Raw genomic sequence first — 14,697 nt, forward strand, 5'->3', positions numbered from 1 at the left:
CATTCGAATTTGGTTGGTTGTTCGGGCTCAAAAGTCGGCCGGACTCGGAACATTCCGTACATTGTCGGGCACTTATAAAGCGCCAAAAACGGCAACCCAGCAGGTGTTGCTTCGAATCCCGCGGAGACCAACCGTCAGAGTTTTTGGATTATTGATGCTATATCCGCAAAAGGAAACGCAAGCGTGGATGTTACTTCAAATCGAGATACTTTCTCGCGGTTCTCGCGGGCCCGGAGGAAGGCCGGCTCTTCTGGTGGATAGCTCTTTTAAACCGCAACTCAGCTTGCTAGTCTCAGTTGAAAGCATTCGAACATAACGCTTGTTTTATTTTCTTCCTTGATCTTCTGGTCTGCATCAAGCTTGGACGTTCATTCTGATATTGTCCCTGGCCGAATTAAAGCACGCCATTCATGCCGAGAGAGCAAGGCTAAGCTGTCGGGAAAAGTTTAACTAATTTGCACAAACAAATATTGTACGCACTCCCAATAATGAACTTCCATTATTCCAAAGAAGGGGGGATATTTCCCTTATTCATCATCCCCCAGATCTTCGTGTCGGGTTAAACTGCTCCGACCACCAAACTCTGCGGGGGAATTTTTGAATAGCGAATGACGCCACAAGCAGGCGAACCTCAGCTAACTTCCCATGATGGCTGTATCTGTAGCGTCCGGCCTCCACCGCCAGCCCAATGCCGGCCGAAATCAGGACCGGCGGCACCGTTGCGGAGGAGGAGCTGCAAAGGCAGCGGTCCATCGAGCAAGCCATTGCCGAGGGCCACGACGCCGACGTCCCTTCCAGTCTTGGCTACGTCTTGTCCGAGAAGGGTACCCAGTCACGCAGGCAATCCCTAGCGAGGAGCCAAAGCAACTCTCCGCCAAAGTCCGTCGTCGCCAGCGCCAGTAACAAGCCCGAGGCTGACCTTGAAAGGGGTACCGATGCCACTGCGACTGAAAGCGAGGGCGAGAATCCAAGTGAAGACGACCCCAACGTCGTTTGGTGGGATGGTGACGACGACCCCGACAATCCTTACAACTGGCCGGAATGGAAAAAATGGGTAAACACTATATTCGTTAGCACTTTGACCTTTTTGACGCCTTTGGCCTCGTGTAAGTGCAAATTCTTGTCCCAGGTTTTCCCAAGTAAAAAAAAAAAAATAAACAAAAAGGCTTGCCTTGCTTCTTGGCAGATGCCGGATAGACTAACATCAAAACCATCCCTCTCGCTAGCCATATTTGCGCCCGGTGTGCCTCAGCTGATGGAAGAGTTTCGAATCACCAACTCCGAATTGGGAAGTTTTGTTGTGTCGATATACATTCTCGGGGTGGGATTCTCCTCTTGGTTCCCCTTCTCTCCTCCTGATGCATGTCATGCGTCGTCGGTCGGCGCGCACTTTGCTAATTTTCATGCCTTCCTTCCACAGTTTGCTCTCGGGCCTCTAGTCATCGCGCCTTTGAGCGAGATTTATGGCCGCAGCATCGTGTACCACGTATGCAACCTTGGGTTCTTGGCCTTTGTGATTGCATGTGCCGTGGCGCCATCGATGAATAGCCTCATTGCCTTCCGCTTCATTTCTGGCATTTTCGGCTCGTGCCCCATCAGCAATGGCGGAGGCACCATTGCGGACATGATCGTACAGGAGAAGAGAGGATTCGCCATGTCAATATACACATTAGGACCTCTCATTGGTCCAGTCGTCGGACCTGTGGCTGGCGGCTTTTTGTCAGGTGCCAAGGGTTGGCGCTGGTGCTTTTGGGTCCTCGCCATTGCCACAGGATTCATGTCCATCTGCATGATGGTTTTCATGAAAGAAACCTACGCCCATGTCATTCTGGACCGCAAAACTGCAAAGCTCCGCAAGGAGACGGGCAATGAGCAGCTGCGAAGCAAGCTCGATGCCGGCCTGAGTACCACGGACTACTTTAAGCGAAGTATAGTGCGTCCCCTCAAGCTCATGGCCTTTTCGCCAATCACTCAAATCTTTGCTGTAAGTTAAGTCGGACAATACTCTTCTCTCGAGTCCCGCAGACGCCTTGGCCCTGAAACAATACTGACCTCAAACGGGCCCCCAAGATCTACTTGGCCATTGTGTACGGATACCTGTACCTCGTATTCACCACCATCACGTCGGTCTTCACTGAAACTTATGGTTTCAGTTCGTCTACCGCGGGTCTCGCGTTTCTTGGAATCGGCATTGGCTTTTTGATCGGCCAGGGCATATTCACTTATACCTCGGACGCATATGTGCAAAGGCGGGCTGCGCGCGAAGGCAATGGCATGCTGCCCGAGTACCGGCTCCTCTGGCTTCCCTTTGGCGGAGCAGTTTTGCCCATAGGATTCTTCATCTACGGCTGGACTGCTGAATACAAAGTCCACTGGATCGCTCCCATCATCGGAATGGGCGTAATTGGCATTGCAAACATCCTCTTATTCATGTCTGTGACAGTGTGAGTTGGCATGAATTCTATTGACATATCTATAAAAAAAAAAAAAAAAAAAAACAAGCAGCTGACTGGCTTCAACACCTACCTAGGTACCTCATCGACTCATTCAACATGTACGCTGCGAGTGCTATGGCCGCAAACACAGTCATTAGGTCCGTCGCAGGGGCTGTGCTACCACTGGCCGGACCTGCCATGTATGCAGCACTGGGATTGGGATGGGGAAACTCACTCCTTGCATTTATTGCGCTGGCAATGCTGCCCGTACCCTTTGTCATTCAACGTTACGGCGAGTATCTGAGGACCAGGTTCGCGTTTGAGATGTGAACTGAGCCGAGTGCTGCCAATATCATGTACGAATTGCCCCAACAATTCGCGCTTTTTGGCCGCAGAATTCCTGTAGTTTTTACTAGAACTAGTATTGCATGTTCTCGTTTTGGGTAACCAGCGCTTAGGAAGGAGTTAAGGTGCGCACATAAATTTCAATAAAGCAATTGTAATAATGAATCATGCTTTTCAGAAAGGCCGATGCAAATGAATGCAAACTGTTGACAAGTCAATCGAAAGATGTGAGTGAAGTAAGAAGTAGGGATGTTTTAGGTACGGAGTATAGGCACCACGATCGTTGGTGGCCCCAGTAAAAACAGTAACCCCTAACCCTACCAGAAAGCTGCCGCGGTCCACAGCACGTCACTGCGGGCCGAGCAAACAACAGCTGAGTTGAGTTAACTGGGTTTACATCAATCACAGCTTGCCTAGGTACCACCTACCTAGACCAAACGCATCCATCACATGGTTACCAACGACACGCTTCCAGAGTATCACCAGACAGATAGTCACCTCCCAATCTATTTGGATCACTTCCGCACCGTCGCGCCATGTGGTTTTTTCAAACCTTTACCTCGTCATCTTCATTAACAACCTGCCTGTATCTGTACTAGGTCTAGAATAGATTTAATTCTAGACTAGTCCAGACCTTTTCTCTAGATCGAGACCTTGCGATACTTCCTTGGCGTCTCCAAGCTTCAAACACGATAGAAAGTAACCACAGATTCGACCCAGCGTCAAGTCAGGTTCAAATCACGCCGTAACCAGCTTAGATCTTTCTGCTGCCATAATCCAAAGTATTGATGGCTTCCAAGTCATCCTTCCTACCACGACTTGGTCTCTTGAGTGATACCTCGTCACCTTGGATCAGCCCTCCCAGAACCTCGAATAACAAGCTGCGAACCAAACGCAGCGAATATGACCTCGACGACATGTCGCCACGTTCAGACTCTGTAACCACGCCGCTACGTGACCAAACCCCCACACCGCATACCGATAACCTTATGTCGAGCCCGCCTCCTCCCGACACGCCGCCAAAGGAGGGCAGAAACCACGTCATGTTCAACGGCCCGCCGCCGCCAATCTTCTCCGCAGGGCCGAGGAAAACACACACAGCCGAAGCACAGTCGGCCGCCGCAGCTGCAACCTCGGCGCTCTATGGACTGGGGAGCGCCCTGTTCAGCCGCCGCGGCTCCGGCGCTGGCTCCGTGTCCTCCAAGACGCACGAAAACACCCCGCAGCTCGAGCAGGACACGGTATGGCAGAGCTTCCAGCGGCGCGAGCGGGCTCTCCAGCGCGACGCACAACGCCTGCTCGACCTCCAGGCCAGCGGGCTGTCAGCCGGCCTCGGCCACCCCTCGGGAAGCGACCACGGCGCCCACCATCCCAGCAGCGGTAGCAGTTCGCCGGCCGCAAGCCGGGGACGCGGCGGCGGCGCCGCCTCGCAGTCACGCCTCAGCATCCTCGACCCGCCCACCCAGGCAAACGACCACGGGCAGGTGATGCCGGTGCGGCAGCCGCGCAGCAAGCCCGTGGGACTGCGCGGGGCGCGCGCGGGCCTCGGCCGCACCCTGACGCTGCTCGCTGACCTCCGGGCCGAGGAGGACGCGTGCCTGGCGTCAGCGCTGGGGCAACGCAAGAGCGCGCTCGTCAAGGTTCGCAAGATGAACACGAGGAGGGAGGGGCTGCTGGACGAGCTCAGGGCGCTCGAGTCGGATGATGAGGAGCCCCTTGCCCGGGAGCTGCGGGACCTGCAGGTTGAGCACGGCTCCGTCTGTCGGGAGATAGACGAGCTCGAGGAGAAGCTGGCTGTCTTGAAGAGCAGACAGCGGCGCATGGAGGAGGACATGTCGACGCTGGTGAACCGGCGCGAGGCTGGACTTAGCGGCTACCGTGGAGCTCTCAGGGAGGTGGATGCAAAGTTGGCGGATGTGCTGTCGCGACCGCCCGTAAAACCCCTGGACGTCTCGGTATTCAAAGAATCTGCCCGTGGCGTGTCACCTTCCGGCTTGGAGTTTCTGAGCTTAAACCCGGAGAGGAGAACAGCGAGCATGGCTATAGAATGGTGGGACAAGGAAGTACTGATCCTGGAGCGGCGCAAGAAGGCGGTCGACAAGGAGCGGGTCGCTCTGGAAGAAGGGGCCGAGGTTTGGGCCGCAGCCACCAAGCTGATTACCGCCTTCGAGTCCGAGTTGCGCGGCAGCATCACGGCCGGGGGGGATGAGTCCGACCAAAAGACGTCCCAGGAGGAAAATCTACGAATGCAACTGGCCAAGATGCAGACTGTCATCAACGGCCTCGAAGACCACCTGCAGTACGTAGAGCAAAAGGGATGGAACCTGCTGATCTGCGCCATAGGAGCGGAGCTCGAGGCCTTTAGGGAAGCATATCTGGTTCTGCGGAGCGCAATGGCCGACATTGGCATCGAGGTGGACGACGACGCCACACCTCGCCTTGCACGGTCGACTACAGATCCCAAGGCCGCAGAGGCGGAGGTCAGCTCCAAAGTTAAAGGGAAGCAAAAGGAATCAGACAACCGCGGCTCATTGTTGGATTTGGGAAGCCAAGATGCGGAAGAAGACGACAACGCAGTGCCGCACGACCTTTTGGTAGACAGCAGCCACGACGATGAGAGAAAGGAGACACAACGCCCCTCTAGGAGAGAAGCCAGTCCCAGTCTGCAAAGGGAGGAGAGCGATAATGAGATACCCCCCGAGTTCCTCAGAGAGCATCAGGATTAGCACTGAACGGAAGAGGATGGACTAGGTGCACATGTAGATGTAATAATATGATTTGTTTTTTTGCAGACGCATCCCCGATTGCCGTTGGGTATCTAGCTTCATTGTACATTTTGAATAACATGATCTACGGTCCAATATAAATATTAGTTGCAGTTACATGTGGGTTAGTGATATACTCTATGGTAAGCCAGACTTGAAATTTTCATGTCGGCAACGGTCGTTTCCTGATACTGGACTTGTATTTGTATTTCTCTCCTGAAAAGTGTCATTTCGGCTTTCACCAGGGCGGTGAGCTTGTTGACTTGCGTAGATGCACTGCCATATGTATCGTGAAAGCGCACAGGGCATGACGAGTCCGGGAAGACACAAGCAGTCACAACTTGCAGCCACCTTATGTGTCAAAGTGGACAATCGTGCATCATGTCACTAACAATGATTGAAGCATGCTCGTGGCCGGAAAACGAGCGGGAGGGCCGGCAAGGACGTGGTACCCTAACAACCACGACGTCACGCCCGCCTACAGACGTGCTGCGAACAAAAATGTTTGGTGAAGAACCAATAGCAAGTGGAGTTCAAGCCTCGCAGTTAAATATCCTGTGAGAAGTGAGTAGACCCAAAAGACGCCGTCAACGCCAACCAAACAAACACATCAGACGAACCGGTAAGCCCGTACACCAGTCATCTCACACGGTCGAAAACGGCCGTGCACGTTGCTTTATAATGTTCCAACTCCATCGATGACTTCTTACTGCCGCCTCTCAAACCACCCACTTGAACCCGCTACGGCGGCGGACTGATCCAGCACCCACTCGCCGACGCCCAAGTACTTTTGAACCCAGCCGTTCAGCTCCTTGTTCTCTCCAGCAAGCCTATCCGTCTTGAAGCTAATCGCAGAAAGGTCGGGTAGTCAGTTTTCGTTTCGTTATCGCGGACCGCGTGTCGCTCATTGGCGTATCGTGTCTGCAGAAAGACTTACGTCAAGCCTGTCGACCGTTTCATGCCTGCCAGGAAAGCCGACACTGATGAAAGGAGTAAAAAAGAGCATGTCAGATTCAAAGCAGAGTAGCACACCGGCTCTAACAAACCGCAGGATATAGGGAAATGGGTCTCCGGCTTACAAAGGACGGCGTCAAACGCGTAATGGGTAACTCGTCCAAGCTTCGAGGCCAGGCCAAAGGTCAGCAAGTTGAGAAGAAAGAACTGTTTCGGTGGTCATTTAGACTCCGCCCACAGCGAGAAACGCGCACATGCTCCAGCTCCGGTCGATTCGGTGCTTGAAGGAGGACTAGGGGTAGTTGGGACTAACCACCATGGTGACTGTTGTGCTAAAACTTGTGCTTGTTGGATGAATTTAATTGAATAGTGGACCGCGTCGGTATTGAAGAAAGTTATTTTGGAGTCGTGAAAACAAACAGAGCACTGATGCCGCGTTTTGGCTCCTGTTGATGTCGAAAAGAAATAACCAATTATGGAGTGCGGGAAAGTGAGGAGTCAAAAGTTACCTGATTGTTTGGATTCGTTCTTCAGGGACCCGTGCTCAAGCCGGAGCTTGGCTCGTGATCACCTCACTTGGAAGCTCCGACCCCTGGCGGCGGCTGACTAACGCCAAGTCATGTGATGTGACCTTGAACCGGGCCCGTCCATCTTTAGCCTTTGCGCAAGCGTCAACTGGTTTGAACGGAAATATTTCAACGCTTACGGACCTGGACCCCTTCAGAATCCCCAACAGCAAATCGTTACCAATTATTGATTAGGTTGTGAAGGGAATCCAGAACGGGGCTATGCGACACAAACATAATTGAAACATGGTACGCAGTATACAGTACTGGCCAAACAATGGCACTACTATTATTGGAGCATTTGGAGCATATTATTAGTTAATTTAAGAACCAGTGGACTCAGATAGCCGGGGAACTTACCACGTAGTATTTCACAGCTCCGTAGGCTGCGCGGCTTGAATCAAGCCCTGCATGCACGCACTTTGTCTACCTATAGATTTGAAAAGGTCCGCGCGGTTGCCAACATATCCTGTGCGCGCCTTTCAGGTGTCAATTCAAACAGAGGGGTCCTGATACGGTAGAACCGACCTAAAATTGTGCATGGCTTAATTCCTCGTTTCGTTCCTGCTTCTTAGTTACATAGCCTTCACTCATGCAAGCCATACTTCGTAAAAACACTGCAGCTTCCATCACACTCCGTCATCATCCAGCGCCGTCGCCTCGTGTCATACTTCCGTTTATTCACTCGCTGTTGCTTTCTGATAACATTGGTAACGGCAGTCTCTGATAGAAATACCACGCTCCTTATCCTAGCTCCATGACTGGACGATCCCCCCACCACACAGGGATGTGAAATCGTCAGTGCCCCGCCAACATGCAGGACCGAATGGGACGGAGGGGTCGAAGGTTGCGACTGTCCGCCACCATGTCCCTGGATGTGCTTAGCTAGGTACTCCATACTCCGTACAGCTCTGCGCGACTGAGCTCAACGGATTTTTTTTTTCTTCTGGGCTGAGTTTGTTGATCCCCTTGTTGACACTGCCACTTCCTTTCCATTCATTACTCGAGAGTAGGAACCAATTCTTCCAAGCAAATACAGAGTTCATCAAGAACTTCATCCGTAAGCATCACTATTCGTTTTTGATTTATCATTCCTCTGATATCTTACGAGGAACATCACGCTCATTGCCCCTCATCTCATACTACAGCCTGAGTGTATTTCGTACATCTTGAGAAACGCCAAACACCTACGAAGCAGAATCATTATTCACAATGGCTACCGCCCTTGACCACCTCTACATTGGCGGCCGCATCAACTGGCTGGCCCAGTTGAACACGGCTGCCCAGCCTGACAAGAACTACCGCCGTTCTTCCATCATCTGCACCATTGGCCCCAAGACCAACTCGGTCGAGGCCATGAACGACCTGCGCAAGGCCGGCATGAACGTCGTCCGCATGAACTTCTCCCACGGAAGCTACGAGTACCACCAGTCCGTTATCGACAATGCGCGTGAGGCTGAGAAGCAGATGCCCGGCCGTCAGCTCGCCATTGCTCTCGACACCAAAGGCCCCGAGATCCGTACCGGCAACACCAAGAACGATGAGGACCTGCCCATCTCGGCCGGCAAGGAGCTTAACTTTACCACTGATGAGCAGTACGCCACCAGCTGTGACACGGACAATGTGTAAGTTTACAATACCTAATGCGGATGCGTGAAACGTCGACCTCTTGTGCAGCCCACCTCTGATATCAGCCCTTGCCATCCAGCTACGTCGACTACAAGAACATCACCAAGGTCATTGAGAAGGGACGCATTATTTATGTCGACGATGGTGTCTTGGCTTTTGAGGTTCTCGATGTGATTGACGAGAAGACCGTCCGCGTCCGTGCCCGCAACAACGGCTTCATCTGCTCCAAGAAGGGTGTCAACCTGCCCAACACCGACGTTGACCTGCCCGCCCTTTCCGAGAAGGACAAGGCCGACTTGAGGTTTGGTGTCAAGAACAACGTCGACATGGTCTTTGCTTCGTTCATCCGCCGCGGCCAGGACATCAAGGATATCCGTGAGGTTCTCGGCCAGGATGGCGCCCACATCCAGATCATTGCCAAGATTGAGAACCGTCAAGGCCTGAACAACTTCCCTGAGATCCTCAAGGAGACTGATGGCGTCATGGTTGCCCGTGGTGACCTGGGTATTGAGATCCCTGCCGCCGAGGTTTTCGCGGCTCAGAAGAAGATGATTGCTCTGTGCAACATGGCCGGCAAGCCCGTCATCTGCGCTACTCAGATGCTCGAGTCCATGATCAAGAACCCCCGCCCCACCCGTGCCGAGATCAGCGATGTTGGCAACGCCGTCACCGACGGTTCGGACTGTGTCATGCTTTCCGGTGAGACGGCCAAGGGTAGCTACCCCTGTGAGGCCGTCAGGGAGATGAGCGATGCTTGTCTCAAGGCTGAGAACACGATCCCGTACGTCAGCCACTTTGAGGAGATGTGCGGTGCTGTCCACCGCCCAGTCAGCATTGTCGAGTCGTGCGCCATGGCCGCTGTTCGTGCCTCGCTTGACATCAACGCTGGCGGCATCATCGTCCTCTCTACCTCGGGCGTCTCGGCACGTCTCCTGTCCAAGTACCGCCCGGTCTGCCCCATCTTCATGGTCACCCGCAACGCCTCGGCATCAAGGTACAGCCACTTGTACCGTGGTGTCTACCCATTCCTGTTCCCTGAGGCCAAGCCCGACTTCTCCAAGGTCAACTGGCAGGAGGATGTCGACCGCCGCATCAAGTGGGGTGTCAAGCACGCCCTCGATCTGGGTGTGCTTGAGAAGAACGACTCGATTGTCGTCGTCCAGGGCTGGAAGGGCGGCATGGGCAACACCAACACCATCCGTGTGCTCAAGGCCGATACCGAGAGCCTTGGAATTGGCCAGGCTGACATTTAAAAAGTTGTATGGTTTGATTGATTGCGTGTGCGCTTCTTGTCCCAGGATGGCTTTTTGGGGAATAATGGGCTAGAATGGCGCTCTTTTTTTCACTTAATGATATCACGAGATAGACTCTAGGAATGGCAAATGGACGAATGCATCATACTTGTGCTCTCATGCAATGCTCCTGAATCTGACCCGTTTCATAAAGTCTCAACCCCGTGACTCTGCCTTGAGCTTACGAATGGTTGTACTGCTGATCTTGGAAGCAAACTCAGCAGTTTTGGTAGGTTCGTCCGACGACTGCACATCTCCCGCATCCAGGACATCAACCTCGAAGAGCTCAAGCGGCGCCCAGCCCAGCTCGGCACGTTTATCATTGACAGCCTTGCCTCCTGCCCTCGTCTCGGCCGAAAGGACAAGGGACGAAACCTCCTGCATGGTGATTGTCGGCCCGAACGCATCTTGGATCCTGACACAATTCACCTCGACAGCGCCGCCTCGCAGCCGGGCGACGAACAGCCCATCCTTTTCTTCAATCTTCGGTCGTGCCTCCTCAGGACTGAGACAAAGCACCGTCGCCAGGAAGTCGATGACGCTCCTCGCCCGGCTGTCCCAGGACTGCACGAGCTCGGCGTACTTTTTGTTCTTGAGCAGCTCGTCGCCCGTGATGCCGACGATGAAAGTGGCCGGCTTTTCCCCCTCGTCCATCCTGGGCAGGTCGAGCAGCAGCGCGCCGCCCGTGAGGAGCAACTTATGGCCGGCGTGGAGGTAGTCAAATGTCCCGCCGATGCAGACTATGCCGTGGCCCTTGGTCTGTCCGCTCTCGCCGTCCGCCGTGGACGACGGGTCGTGCATGGTCACGCCGCCCGGCACGGCGACCAGCTGCTCCTGCCGCAACACTAGCCTGCCCGCTTCGGCCAGGCGCAGGTAGTCGGCAAATAGGCCCAGGCCGGCCTCGGTGCCGCAGTGGTAGATGGTCGTCCACGGGCGGTGCGAGGCGGCAAAGGTGGGCAGGTCCGCGACGGCTGTATTGTTGGGCTCGGGGACCGCCACGGCCTTGGCGACGTCTGCCGGGAGTGGTGCGGGCTTTTTCCCATCGTCGCCGCCGCCGTTCTGGCGGTCGACCAGCAGCACGCGGACGTCGACGGACCCCGGCCCGGCGCCGATGTGCGCGTCGACCGAGAGCTTGGCGCACACCGCCGACGCGATGGCGTACAGGCCCGCAACGAGGGACTGGGCGTGCTGCCAGATCAGGGTCTTGGAGAAGCGGTAGGGTCCCGTGAGGATGGGCGCGACGAGGGCCACTATCAGCACGGTGGCGTGCTCTGGGTTGCGGCACTTGGAGATGGCGGCCTCGAGCGGAGGCCGGTATGCGGCGCTCAATGACTCCTTGGTTGCCGGTGAAGGTGGAGCCGGGAGCAGGAGGAGAGACGGGTGGTGGCGGTTAGCGTCCATGTTGTTGTTCTTTGGTCTGTTTGTAGCGCTTTTTGCGCTGAAAGCTTGGGTTGATCAGAGTCCGCTTGGAGAGTTTGACCAGGTGTGTTTGGAATTTAGGGCTACCCCATCCAGTCGGCTTAATGAGAATTCTTTCACGAACGGACCCTGGCAACTGAACAAAAGCCAATTGAGACAGGTTGACAGATGTCGGGCTGGGCACAGTACGTGTTGGTGGTGTGGGTAGATGTGAATGTTCAGCCGAGGGACTGCTGTCTGTACTTTGAGTGACGTCGTGTGGGGTAGTTTTGTCGGGTTGCGCATATAGGAGGTTCGCACACTGTTGCGCTGTAAAATGGGGTCCAGTAAGGATTTGCGTATGAATCTTTGCCCATTTATAATGAGTTATTTCGAAGAACCCTCTTGATATTTCACAGAGTAGGTAATGCCATTTCAAGGAGTTGAACCCTGCGGATGTATCTGGGCGAAAGCATCGTTCAAAATAAACCGCTCATTTTTGAGCTTTCTTGACATGCAAGCCCGTATAAATGCTCAACTCATAAACTCATATGCCTTTGGGACTCGACCAGAATTTAATTAAAATGGCACAAGCGCTTATTCAAGGTTATACTAAGCATCTATACCCGATTGGCCGGCCCGATATAAGCCATCCAATCGCCTAACATCCGATGTAGGCTTGACGGTTCAGCGCCCCCAAAAGACCGATCGATGGTCTTGATAGTTTGGCAGGCGGCTAGCTCGTATGGTACCGAATCAGGGACACGACATCTATCTCCTACAGTGTGCTCGATATAGTGTAGAAAAGAACCTGGGGGATGGAATTCATCTGCAACGATGCTTCAACGATGTGGCAGAGCTCCAAGCCCAAGAGCTCCGAAGCCATTAACTCTCGAGCAGTTCGAGAACAGAGTTCGAAATATGTCGGGCAGGTCTTTCTTTTTCTTCTTCTCGCTCTCGCTTAGCTCGTCATTTCAAATCATCCATCATACCTTCAAACCCCAGATCCCACGCCCAGCGCTAACGCCAAGCCACTCTCCATTTTCACTGTTGGCCAGCTGTGGAGTCCATCCGAGGTTACCAATCTCGTAGTCGCATTGCCAGCTGGCCACAGGGCTCCTCACATTATCGGGTTGAGGAGCACCGTTGAGTGGCGGAGCAGCAGACTGGTTTTGCAACAAATCCCAGATCAGGACTTGACAATCGTCTGCTCCTGAAGCCAGCGTTCCCCTTCTCAGAGGAGACCATTCAATGCAGTTGAGTGAGCCGCCATGACCACGCAGCTCCAAGAGAGCCTGTCCAGGTTGTCTCACATCGAGGATGCGGATGACATTGGAATCTTGGGCAAAAGTCGCCAAGAGGTGGGTATCGTGAGGAGAAGTTGCCAGCCTCAGCAGAGGAGGCGGGTTGGACATGGTCTGCTGTGCGAGTGTTGGGCTTATCCTGCCACCTGAGGGGTCTATCACAAACAACAATTAGTAAGATTGGTCGCTGAGACACGTAGTTGAGCCATAGGTCCACATACCCTTTTCGTCCTTGCCCGTCGGCTCATAAATGATGGTGCTGTGCTCCAAGCTCCGCAGATCAAACATGCGCACGCTACCATCCTGTCCACAACTGACAAAGACATCGACGCTGTTGGCGCAAAATCTGACATCATACACCTCCTTGTCGTGTGCAATCAGTTGCGTCTTAGCGGTCAAGGATGGGATATCCCAAATTGTGCAAGTTGTGTCAATGCTGGATGTAATAATGAGGTTCTGTGACACCTGGTTCCAGTCGAGCGAGGTGAGGGGGGCGGTATGGTCAGGCGTCTTTGAGTTTGAGAGTAACGCCAATGGCGTGAGCTTCGTCGGCGGGGCTGGATCTCTACTGCTTCTGTTTATGTTGTTGCTCATGGAGGACGACGCATCTGAGGGGAGCGACCATAACCTAAGGTGGTCACCCGAGGTGGCTAGTAGATCCGTGGACTGTTTTTGGGAGTTCGGTGAGTGTGGCTCCCACAGCAAACGCGTCACTGGGTATGAGTGAGTAGCCTCCGCAACCTTGGTGAACTCAAGACACGTTCTTGATCCACCCTGCGAGTATGCCTCGGGAGGCGTAGGCACCACCTGAGTGTCTAGAATTTGTATCTGTCATGACGCAGCCGGGTCAGCATGAATATAAGACTGAGTTGTAAGTATGCGACGAGAAAGAGCTTGGCTTGCGTACAAAGTTGTGACCATCCTCCAGGTAGCTGCCGATGGCCAGTTTGCCAGCGCCATTGCCCTGGGGAGGGTACTTGCACCAGTCAAATGCATATAGAGCCCATGGCGCCATATAATTGCTGGTACCTGATTGGGTGTTTGCGACATCATACGCGGCGCTGCCTGGAATTCCATCAGAGAGGCTCGAATCCGCGCGCGGGCGAATGTCTGCCAAGCCCAGTGGCGTGTTCGACACGTTTCGCTGGGAGCCTCCTGGCCTCAGTATGTTCGGGACCCCCGAAGAATTCATTTTGATGACTTTGAACGCGTACCAAAGCTGGGCGCCGTTTGCTCCGTTGCTGCGCTGGAGGACAGCGGAGCCTTAGGGGGTGCGGCCTTGGCGAGCTTGAAATGCGATAAATCGTCTGTCAATCGAGTAGAAGCTGCATTCGAAGAGAATATGCTTTGGCAGCAGTACTTGTGCTGGGAATTGCAGCGCCGGTTTGTGCCCGATCAAGTGCCGAAAACACCACGAGAGCCAGTCGCGCAATTTGTCGCGGAAAGCCAAGCTCGGGGCGTCGATGCCTGACTGACGATCGTCGCCAGATGAGATGACCCAAGCTAGTCTCAACTGCCCCTACGCCGGGCGAGGATGTCCTCCCTGACAGCGTAGTCGGGCTTGGGTTGGCTGTAACGGTGGTGCTTGGTTTATATTCCTAAAAGTGGAATTCGAGAAGTGCCGCCAAAAGTTAGTGGTGCTTGAGTTCTGTGACCTGCTAGCATAGAAGCATGGAAGCTCAACTGCCCGCCGCCCCTCCGCCTGGCTGATGTTCAATTGGTGCCGTACAACAAAGTGGCAGTGACGGAAGGCTTGCCGGGGTGCGCAGCAGGGCAGTCCGTGCACCTGAAATCTCCCGGATAAGGAAGGCCCAAGTCATGACATAATCAATTCTGACCAATCAAAACCGCTGCGGCTTAGTCTGGGATCAGATACATGCCATCTTAAGGCTACAAATGTCCTTCTTCTGAGAATCATCACCACGACGGCTTTCTTTGAATCAGCCTTCAACCTTTGGACTTTCGAAATTGGAAGTTTTACTGATTTTTGTATCCATTCTGTCATGCCA

The 14,697-nt window shown here is 53.8% G+C and overlaps 6 protein-coding genes across 6 annotated transcripts; 3 read left to right on the top strand and 3 right to left on the bottom strand.

Moving 5' to 3' along the window:
* Window positions 1–688: 688 nt before the first annotated feature.
* Window positions 689–2,806, top strand: MGG_08060 (cycloheximide resistance protein; the record flags this gene model as incomplete). The annotated part of the gene is made up of 5 exons (XM_003714964.1): window positions 689–1,106; window positions 1,227–1,321; window positions 1,421–1,984; window positions 2,071–2,444; window positions 2,531–2,806. The coding sequence occupies 5 exons, from the start codon at window positions 689–691 to the stop codon at window positions 2,763–2,765; spliced, it is 1,686 nt and encodes a 561-aa protein (XP_003715012.1). The 3' UTR covers window positions 2,766–2,806.
* A 408-nt stretch (window positions 2,807–3,214) lies between these two features.
* MGG_08061 (uncharacterized protein) lies at window positions 3,215–5,696 on the top strand. The gene has a single exon (XM_003714965.1). It carries the CDS (start codon window positions 3,569–3,571, stop codon window positions 5,504–5,506), a length of 1,938 nt encoding a protein of 645 aa, XP_003715013.1. The 5' UTR covers window positions 3,215–3,568; the 3' UTR covers window positions 5,507–5,696.
* Window positions 5,557–7,054, bottom strand: MGG_08062 (uncharacterized protein). Its single transcript, XM_003714966.1, has 4 exons — window positions 6,813–7,054; window positions 6,625–6,664; window positions 6,483–6,525; window positions 5,557–6,390 (listed from the first exon to the last, which is right to left on the bottom strand). Exons 1-4 carry the CDS (start codon window positions 6,816–6,818, stop codon window positions 6,252–6,254), a joined length of 228 nt encoding a protein of 75 aa, XP_003715014.1. The 5' UTR covers window positions 6,819–7,054; the 3' UTR covers window positions 5,557–6,251.
* Window positions 7,055–8,012: 958 nt separating this feature from the next.
* Window positions 8,013–10,154, top strand: MGG_08063 (pyruvate kinase). The gene is made up of 3 exons (XM_003714967.1): window positions 8,013–8,125; window positions 8,214–8,690; window positions 8,774–10,154. The coding sequence occupies exons 2-3, from the start codon at window positions 8,278–8,280 to the stop codon at window positions 9,945–9,947; spliced, it is 1,587 nt and encodes a 528-aa protein (XP_003715015.1). The 5' UTR covers window positions 8,013–8,125; window positions 8,214–8,277; the 3' UTR covers window positions 9,948–10,154.
* MGG_08064 (pantetheine-phosphate adenylyltransferase) lies at window positions 10,143–11,387 on the bottom strand (the record flags this gene model as incomplete). The annotated part of the gene is made up of 1 exon (XM_003714968.1): window positions 10,143–11,387. One exon carries the CDS (start codon window positions 11,385–11,387, stop codon window positions 10,143–10,145), a length of 1,245 nt encoding a protein of 414 aa, XP_003715016.1.
* A 513-nt stretch (window positions 11,388–11,900) lies between these two features.
* On the bottom strand, window positions 11,901–14,424 carry MGG_08065 (WD domain-containing protein). The gene is made up of 3 exons (XM_003714969.1): window positions 13,596–14,424; window positions 12,910–13,516; window positions 11,901–12,843 (listed from the first exon to the last, which is right to left on the bottom strand). The coding sequence occupies exons 1-3, from the start codon at window positions 13,878–13,880 to the stop codon at window positions 12,371–12,373; spliced, it is 1,365 nt and encodes a 454-aa protein (XP_003715017.1). The 5' UTR covers window positions 13,881–14,424; the 3' UTR covers window positions 11,901–12,370.
* Window positions 14,425–14,697: the final 273 nt, after the last annotated feature.

Source organism: Pyricularia oryzae, chromosome 2 (genome assembly GCF_000002495.2).
Source record: "Pyricularia oryzae 70-15 chromosome 2, whole genome shotgun sequence".
Classification (NCBI taxonomy): domain Eukaryota; kingdom Fungi; phylum Ascomycota; class Sordariomycetes; order Magnaporthales; family Pyriculariaceae; genus Pyricularia; species Pyricularia oryzae.